The sequence below is a fragment of the Mesoplodon bidens genome (assembly GCF_964165515.1).
Source record: "Mesoplodon bidens genome assembly, chromosome: 16".
In the NCBI taxonomy this organism is placed as follows: domain Eukaryota; kingdom Metazoa; phylum Chordata; class Mammalia; order Artiodactyla; family Ziphiidae; genus Mesoplodon; species Mesoplodon bidens.
Window position 1 is genome coordinate 19,986,414 of NC_138173.1, and position 9,891 is coordinate 19,996,304.

Sequence of the window (9,891 nt, forward strand, 5' to 3'; positions counted from 1 at the left end):
TCAAGCCCTGTTTTTCCTTGCTGTTAATTCAGGGAAGTTCAGAGTGGATGTTCAGGGTGCGTTAAGATTTAAAAATAAAAGATGTTGCTCAATAAACATAACATTGAGGTATGTTTAAATCATATCAGGACAAAGAGTTAGTGATTTGTGTCACCATCTTATTGAGTCCCAGTGTTGTTTCATACACTCTCAGTGTCTACCTAATAATTATGATATATATTATTTTATACTCTTCTAAGGAACATGTTTATCTCCTATGATCTCATTGCCCATGATATGCTACAGAACCCCAAGTTAAAAAAAAATTTTTGTGACAATGTCTGAAAAATTCTGAGAGTTAAAGAGCAGTGCTATAACATGCAAAAGTAGGATGGCAGGTGGGAGAAGACACAAAGGAAAAGCTTGTGTCTTCATTAAGGAAGTACCCTGATCCCCTACTTAACTTATAAAGTTAGGTTTCCTGTTGGGATATTTGAGATCTCTCTAATGTTTCTAAGCTCAACCTCCCTCTGGCTGTGTGAAATGATGATTAAACTGTCTTATTCCATTTTTGAGATAGATATTTTGTCCCAAATATAAATAAATTGAACATAATATCACAATAGCTAATATTTACTGAGGACTTACTATGTACGATGCATTGCTTTAAGTGCTTTACATGTTTATATATACACTCTCTCATTTAATCTTCACAATAACCCTGAGGGATATGTACTATTATTTTCAGCCTATTTCGTAGGTGAAGAAATGAGGGCCAAGAAAATTTACCTAAGGTCACAAAGCAAGTAAAGGATAGAGCCATGATTATAAACCACATGATATGACTGCTTTTAAATTCTGTTAAACTTTCTCTTGCATGTTTAGTTCCCCTACAATACTGTTCTCATTATAAATCTGAATACAATATACATAGAAATCAAAACAATTTTACTACATAGTTCTAAATTGTTTTACCCTAAATATTAAGTACTTTAACTTTCCATAAGAAGAGCAGGGCTACATTTTTTGACTAATTTTGCACATGTTATTATTTATACTGAAGATTGTCTTTGCCTGCAGTGAAAGAAGTCCGAATATTCTGTTTTCTATAAAACCAGAAAACAGAAATTTAGCAGCTATTTTAGGGGCTAAAATAAGCTTCCAATTTTCTAATGTTTTAGAAGCTATAATAGTATCATATTATAGCCCGAGACTTTCTAAGGTAGAATGCCTTTAGGGATTAGGTGGTCCAGTTCTCTGTCCAATTTCTGAACTCCTTTGAATACAGCCCTGTAAATAGATCATCCCGTCTCTACTTAAACAAGTCCAGGAAGAGAGAATTTACTATTTAATGAGGCAACTCATGAGAATATACATGCTAATTTTCAAAAATCAGCCTCGTCTACTTAGGCTTATTAAAATTGTGTCTCAGTAGTGGTTACATGTATATACACCTAGACCACTAAAGGAATGCCATTTTTAGTTCACTGTAAGCAAGAGAGATTCTTTAGGTTTTGTAATATGCTCATTAATGAGTAAAACGCTGATAGATAACTGATATAGTGGAAAGCTAATCATTATATCTCGTTTCTCCCTTGTCAATAATTAGCTTGCTATTAGTCTGTACTTTAGTATTATCACAAGTGACGGAGGCTGTTAAAATGCATGTGATCATATTATCAATGTTATTGATCCTGTAAGTGTTCTAAAGTTTTTCTAACATAACTAACAATGCTCTTGAAAGAGGAAGTAGTATTCCTGTTTCTTCAAGGGAAGACCATTTAAAATATTGGTTTGTAAAAAATTAAACAAAATCTGACAATTTTGTGTGTGTGAGGAGGTTGATTATTTTATTTTATTTTATTTTATTTTTACCTAGGAAACAATTACATTATTCACCGCAACAGCTGTGAAGTTGAGATTAGCCGTGTGGCCAACCGGGTTCTAGATGAGCTGGTCCGACCCTTTCAAGAAATTCAGATTGATGACAATGAATATGCTTGTTTGAAGGCAATTGTATTTTTTGATCCAGGTTTGTTTCCAAAGTTCCATTAAAAATAATTGCAGTGAAAATTGGGCTTCCCTGGTGGCGCAGTGGTTGAGAGTCCGCCTGCCGATGCAGGGGACGCGGGTTTGTGCTCCAGTCCGGGAAGATCCCACATGCCGTGGAGTGGCTGGGCCCGTGAGCCATGGTCGCTGAGCCTGCGCGTCCGGAGCCTGTGCTCCGCAATGGGAGAGGCCACAACAGTGAGAGGCTCGCGTACTGAAAAAAAAAAAAAAAAAAGAAAGAAAAATTACAGTGAAAATTAAACTACTTTTTAAATACTAGAATATTTTCTGTTACACTCTAGTAAGGTTAAATATTTAGATTACCCTTTTTATTCCTTTATTAGACGCAAAAGGGCTAAGTGATCCAGTAAAGATTAAGAACATGCGGTTCCAAGTGCAGCTGAGTTTGGAGGACTACATCAACGACCGGCAGTACGACTCCCGGGGCAGGTTTGGGGAGCTGCTTCTGCTCCTGCCGACGCTGCAGAGCATCACTTGGCAAATGATTGAGCAGATACAATTTGTTAAACTTTTTGGGATGGTTAAAATCGACAACTTACTTCAGGAGATGTTACTGGGTGGTGAGTAAATTTAAGAATTTCTACTTTATTTATTAACATCATACCACAGTACTTTAGAGCAACTTGACCTGTTTACCTTTTGTCCATGAGGTAATGAACTCAGTATTTTATATTTAGAAAGTCTGCAAAACCCATTGGATGGGAACAGAAATACTTAAACACATTCAAACCTCCCCTCCATTTGTACTCACCTCCACCATCTTTACCCTACCCTGTCCCTCTTTCCTCAATTTTCAGATCCTCCCAAATATGGTAAATAGAACTATATCTCCTATTGTTAGTACTTCTTGGAGTATATTATATTTTTCTATGCCTTGACTCCTCTAAAAGCTCAAGGATATCGGAATTGCAACATAACCAAAAAATATATATAGTAAATACTTTAAAAATAAACACTGTGTTCCTGAAGTAATTAACTGACACAACACAATGAAAAGGGAAAGACAAGATTTCATTGCTGCAGTAGATGTCAGGAATAACTTAAGAAATCATTTATTTTGTATTCTGATCTAGATTAAATTTCCTTATAAAATCACTTTATTTTAGTTTAGTTTAATTTTAGTTTGCTAGTGCTTAATGTGTTTCTAATGATATCTTTCTGAAATAAAAGTTGTTTATGCTAGTAGGGTGATCCCAAATACTGTAAACTTAAGGTAAGTAATTCTTGGAATTGCCTTAACAACAGGCAGCAAACCTAACAATTCCAGGAAACTGCACAGAAGGTCCATTATTAATATACAACATAATATGACACAACATTAATCTAACCAATGTACAGTGAAAGCTGACATTGTCTTTAACATGGCAGTGGCTCTATTAATTTATTTTTGAATTTCCAAAAAGCACTTTGCAAAAATAGCAATATTCAAGCTGTCAATCAAAACAATTATTCCAAGGTAAACTTGCTGTTGCTGATTAAATATCATTAATGCAAGCATCTTTTTATCTTCTGTAGGTGCTTCCAGTGAGGCTAACCATCTCCATCATCCAATGCACCCACATTTATCTCAAGATCCATTAACTGGACAAACTATACTTTTGGGTCCAATGTCAACCCTGGTTCATACAGACCAGATCTGTAAGTATCTGGGCTACTTTTGAAACATAGTATTTCTTAAACTTAATTACCTGAGAAAAGGTGGAATTTGGGGAAAGAATCTATTTGTGCCCAGAAATTATAAATATTGGATATAATTTCTTCTCCAAGATTTAATTGTGGGAGATTGTGAAGCAAGTCACTTATTCTTCTTAGGTATGAGTTTTCTCCCTAAAATGGAGATGTGAGTACTAAATCTTTCTTCTTCATAGGTTTAGGAGCACAAAAGAACATACAGGATGTCCTAGCTTTGCCGGGTAGTACAGGACCATAAAAATGACTCTACAAGGTGGAACCATGCAAAGGAGTCTTAATACTCAACAGGAAAATTATGATTGCTTGTGACCTTTAAATATATTTGTCAAAATATCAAGAACTCTTTTAGCTATAGGTTATAAATGTATAGGGCAACTAAAAGAAAAAATAGTAGCTTTAACACTTAGTGCACCATAATTTAAAATATTAATAACACTGAGAATTAATGTGTTTTATTTTTTGTAAAAAAAATGAAAAGTAGTTTGAACACTGCTTGCCATGTTCTCTTCTAATGACTTACAAGAGGAAGTGAGCATCTTTGATGGATTTTACTCTTTTGGAAGTTTGGGTCAGTTTCCAACATTTTATCCTTTGCATTTTTAATGTCCTAAAATATCTCTGAGAATCCATTTGATGTGAAGTTTTTTTGCCAGTTTCACTCCCTCTGGGACCTCTTCAACCTTTTCAGTGCAACTGGTTCCTCATTTCTGTTGACAAGCTTTCCTTCACTAAGTTCTTGGCTGAATTTTTAGGGACTCAAACAATAGTAGTGTCAGCATTTCCATCGTCAGCTCTTTCTTCTATAACTCCATTTATGTTCGATTTGAATTTCACTTCCAACATTATCACTTTTTGTTTCTTTACTGCACATTCTCCCCTTTTGGCCAATTCTCTTTCAGTTGTCCATTTTTGCAAATTGTCATGTGGATTTGTCACTGAGAGGGAGACGAGGAGGCAACACAACTACACAGTTTGTTGTCAGTGTATGAACTGAAGGAAATCTGTTCATTGAATAATCATGGACAGACTGAAGGATGTGATGTGATTGGTCACTGATCAAAATGCACATCTATTGTTTTAGGTAATTATTTGTAGACTGAAGAGTTATCAGTGAAGTTTCTGAAGTCTGTAACACAGTGAAGTTTGTGAGTTTATGCAATATTCACAGTTAATTAGAGTTAGCATGCTAACTGAAATTTGAACCATGTTTTTGAAGGACTGGTGCTACTTAACTAAGCTGTGATAACTGACATTCGTGTATATCATAATTGTGCAAAGCGTGGGCTGATTAGGCTTCCTTTAGTTCTTTGGAACTAAAATGACTATATAAATACTAGGGGTTGCTAGTAGATAGTTAATCTGATATTATTGCAGATTTAACACAAATTTTATTTTTATATGTCACATTGGAGATTTAAAAAAATCTCTATTTGACCAAAATATCTAGAATTAATTGCTTCTGAATTCATACTAATTAATTCCAGATTTACTTTTGATCTATTGCTTCTGAACACTAAACCAGCTACCTCACTGAGATGCCTTCAGTTATTGTGATATAATTATTATGGGTACCAGCATTGCCTACTGAATTTACAATTGCCCTTAATAACTAGCTACAATGTTGTTTTACCCAAATGTTCAGTGCAATGCGACAAAATTAAGTGAGTACCATTCCATCTGACTGCTACCTAGTGGTAGGGAGAGTAGAAGCCACAGAAATGCATGCTATCACTGCTGTTCTTTAGATACACACACTGGTAGATCTATGTGTAAATAGTGTCTGAAACACAAAGTTCTTTGAGTATATGACAGAGACAGAAATGAAATTGTTAGAAAAAAATACAAATGATGTATATTATAACACATTTAATCTGTGGGTCCCAATGTAGTTGAAAGACATTAATTTGGGAACATTCTCTTTTGTTTTTTCCTTGAAGTACAGTTGATTTATGATGGTATATTGGTTTCAGGTGTACAACATAGTAATTCAATATTTTTATAGATTATATTCCATTTAAAGTTATTGATTATATTGGTTATATTCCCTGTATTGTACATCACATCCTTGTATCTTATTTTATACCTAGTAGTTTGTGCCTCTCAATCCCCTTCTTGTGTCTTCCCCTTCCCTCTCCCCAACTTCTCACAGGTAACCACTAGTTTGTTCTCTGTATCTATGAGTCTGTTTCTGCTTTGTTATATTTATTCGTTTGTTTTATTGTTTAGTTTTCACATATAAGTGAAAACATACAGTATTTGTCTTTCTCTGTTTGACTTATTTCACTATGCATAATACCCTACAGTTCCATCCAAGTTGTTGCAAGTGGCAAAATTCCATTCTTTTTTATGGCTTAGTAATATTCATATATATATAAATGATATATATATAAAATATATAATATTCAATATATAAATGATATATATATAATATATAATATTATATATATAAATGATATATATATAAAATATATAATATTCAATATATATAAATATATCTCTATATATATTTTTCACATCTTCCTTGTCCATTCATCTGTTAATGGACACTTAGGTGGCTTCCATATCTTGGCTATTGTAAATAAAGCTGCTATGAACATTGAGGTGCATGTATCTTTTCAAATTAGCGTTTCTGTTTTCTTCAGATACATACCCAGGAGTGGAATTGCTGGATACTATGGAAGTTCTGGTTTTAATTTTTTGAGGAACCTCCATACTGGGACCATTCTTGCAAAGCAGATGTTACCACTTTCATTTAATTAATAGTCTAGAGCAGAGAGAGGCAAGCCCAATACCATGCCAAAGAGTCTATGAAGTTGTGTCTCCTAGAGACCAGTTATTCATAAACTTGGAAAATAAAACACATTAACAACACATTGAGCATTGTAGGTATCAACTGACAAGAAAGTTTAACAATTCTGCTGGTGGTTAAATCCTTTACTTTTTAAATGTTAGCTTTGTAGTATTTTAAAAGCATGTTTGCTCACCCTAATCTTTTTAGAATCACATCATCACACTTTTTATTTTTATTTTCCCTCTCTCAACATAATATGTAAGAAATTCATTTGTAAAGGAAAACTTTGCTTTGCTTGTACTCATTTGGAACAGTTTATATTTTACACAAAGCAAAACATTAAACACAAACATACACACATATTTAAGTTCATGCATACTTTCTTGGTCTTTTAGAGCAGACTACTTGAGTGTTAGATCCATCCTAAATATCCAGGAATAATTTTTAAAGCAAATTTGGTAATTCTTTTGTCAATTAAATTATATCTAAAAACATTGTTTCTAAGTAACTGCTAATTCACACTTAATAATATAAAGTTAATATATTAAAGAAAACCAGGCAAAAAGGGACTGTTCTCATTTTGTATAGAATTTTTAAAAACTGTTTGGGAAAAAAAAAAAAAACTCTATGAAGTTTGCAATGCCTCAGTCTGATCATTAAACATTTTCTATTTGTTCTGTTAAATAGATGGAATAATAATGCAAGTACTAAAATATTTCAAGCTTTAAAAAATTATAGAATGGCTTCTAGATTATTTTGTAATACGGTTAAAATTTGCCAATAGAAAGAAATAGTATTATAGACAATGAAGTATTCAAACTGTAACTTATTTTTTTAAATTACTCAGTGCTCTTTGCATTGATGGGGAAGGGACCACCAAGTGTATTTGTAATAGAATAACTTTGAAGTGACAAAGCCAGTATTTTTAAGATGCTTTTAACTACAACATAGATTTCAAAGCACTTGAAAAGTTATCTTACCTTAATTTTTTATGTCATCTAATGTTTGAATTAGTAAAATCTAAACCAAATGTGTTTTATTTTATGTGCTTTTTTGATAGCAATTTTGATTTACAATATAAAACTTGTATTGTAATATTTTGGAAAAAAACTAGCTTTCTGTTAATTCTTTTCATTTTAACTTTTTTTCTGCTGGGTTTATGAGAGAATCAGATGTTCATAAATGCTATTAAGAAAGTCCGAAGACACCTTAAAGTGACTGTCAAGATTTTTAAGTATGATTTAGTTTAATGCTAATTGGGACAGTAAGATGGGAGTGCATCTCCAATAGTATGTCAATGACCTGATAATGTATTATAATCACTACTTTATATATGATCTTTTAAAAACATATCCAAAATAATGTAATGCATATTGGTGTCATGCAGGACTTAATGGGATGGGCCAAGGTGATTGTCACCATTACATACAATTCTCTGATTCTTTTTTTAGCAACTCCAGAAACCCCGCTTCCTTCCCCACCTCAAGGCTCTGGACAAGAACCATACAAAATAGCTGCAAATCAAGCTTCAGTCATTTCACACCAGCCTCTCTCCAAACAGAAGCAATTGTGAGAATATGTTTACTTCTGAATGGCACTGCATAAATGTGAAAAGTTGTTGGTCTTGAAATATCTCAGGATAGCACTTTTGGCAAACTCTTAGCCAAGGCTTCTTCATGGTGCTGTTATAAGATGGTATCTTGTTTTCTTGTTTATATGCTCATTTTGTTTGTTGTTGCTATTGTTTAAAACCTTTAGATGCAACCAATGTATATCTGAGTTTCAATATGTTTATATAATATAAACTTGTACTGTGCCTGAACCAGTTGAATCTTATGTACTAGTTTCATTTGTTGTCTTATTATTAATTTAAATCTGTAAATAATTGCTTATGGTGATGTGATGCAGAACTAAGTATTCTTTTTTGACTGCTAACAGTAGATCAGAAATCCCAGATTAATATTAAATGAACCAAGTTTTTAAATAAATTTTAAACTTGTAAATTCAAAAAATAAAGCAGTCAGTGTAGAATAGAGTACATTTCTTTGAAGAAAAATCACTTATGGATATCCAGTGGCTAAGAAGTATCTTTTTGGCCTACAGTTAAATATGCCTATATTAAGTTTAGAAAATTATAAATAAGCATTCCATAGATGACTGGGTATTCCTTGAAATCTGCCTATATTTGAAGATGTATGTTAAAATAAAACATGTTAGTTTTATCAGTTAGGATACAGGTTAAACTGTAAAAAGGAAACTCTTAAAAGAGTGGCTCAACCAAGACAGACATTTATTTCCCTCTCCTAAAACAATCTAGAAGCAGACATCCATTGACTAGAACTTAGCCCATGCCCACATCTTGTTCTCGGGGAGGCTGGGAGTGTTAGGTAGAAAGCCTCGTGCCAACAAAAACTGTACATCACTGGGCTTCTGCTATTGGGAGACAATGTAGCCATCTGTCACACATGCGTTGCCTCATTTAATCCCCAAAGCAACCCTGTAAGAGAGGTATTATTATCTTTCTCTTGTAAAGGAAGAAACCTTTAGCTTAAAGGGTTTCAATAATATAACCAAAGTTCATTAACCTAAAAAGTAGGAGAGACATATTCAAGCCCAGGTCTGATTGACTTTAAGGAGATTAAATCTTTGGTATAGAATGAAAATGTGAGCTTCTTACTGTGGTTTTTAAATATATGCAATTGAGTGATGATTGAATATTATCCATTGTGTTACCTGTTAACACATATTTACATGTAAATAAGTGTAAATTTGTTGCAACATGAATAAGAAACCACTTTTGTACTTTTAACAAATCTTACTCTTAAAAACAAATCAAAAAAAAAAAAAAAAACCCAAACTTTTGAACGGATTAAAGAAACTAAAGTATATACCAGGTAGGTTATGATGAAAGCAAAGACAAATTTAAATCAGTGACTCAGCGTATTTTCAAAAAATCCAGTGGACTGAGGAATGTAGTTCATTGGAGCCCAAAACTATTTGATATTATCTAAAGCTGGAGCTTATTTAAAACAATTGACAGGCTGCCTCAAGAAACAGTGATGCCTCCCTCTCTCTTTCTCATTCACACACACACACACACACACACACACACACACACACACACACACACTTTATTTGCTGAAGCAGGGAAAAACTGGTTTAGTAATTATTAATGATATAAAAAGGGTTCTCCAAGCTGCAAGAGGCTGAATTAAATGATCTTACAGAACCTTTCAAAATTTCTATGATTATGATTTCATAGCCCCCCCACTTACCCTGCAAATAAAAAGCTTCTGTTAACTGTAACTAACTTATTAACTCTTAAAATGGAAAAATGATTACTTAGAAGCTATCATTGA

General features: G+C 33.2%; 1 protein-coding gene across 3 annotated transcripts in view; it reads left to right on the forward strand.

Annotated features, from left to right (window-relative positions):
- The window catches only part of HNF4G (hepatocyte nuclear factor 4 gamma), a 127,980-nt gene extending 119,743 nt beyond the window's left edge, over positions 1 to 8,237 (forward strand). For all 3 annotated transcript variants that reach the window (XM_081258620.1, XM_081258618.1, XM_081258619.1), the window contains 4 exons: positions 1,859 to 2,011; positions 2,373 to 2,609; positions 3,565 to 3,687; positions 7,984 to 8,237. In XM_081258620.1, coding sequence (XP_081114746.1) covers positions 1,859 to 2,011; positions 2,373 to 2,609; positions 3,565 to 3,687; positions 7,984 to 8,105 — 635 coding nt within the window. In that variant the 3' untranslated portion in view covers positions 8,106 to 8,237. The remainder of the gene's footprint in view (positions 1 to 1,858; positions 2,012 to 2,372; positions 2,610 to 3,564; positions 3,688 to 7,983) is intronic.
- Positions 8,238 to 9,891: the final 1,654 nt, after the last annotated feature.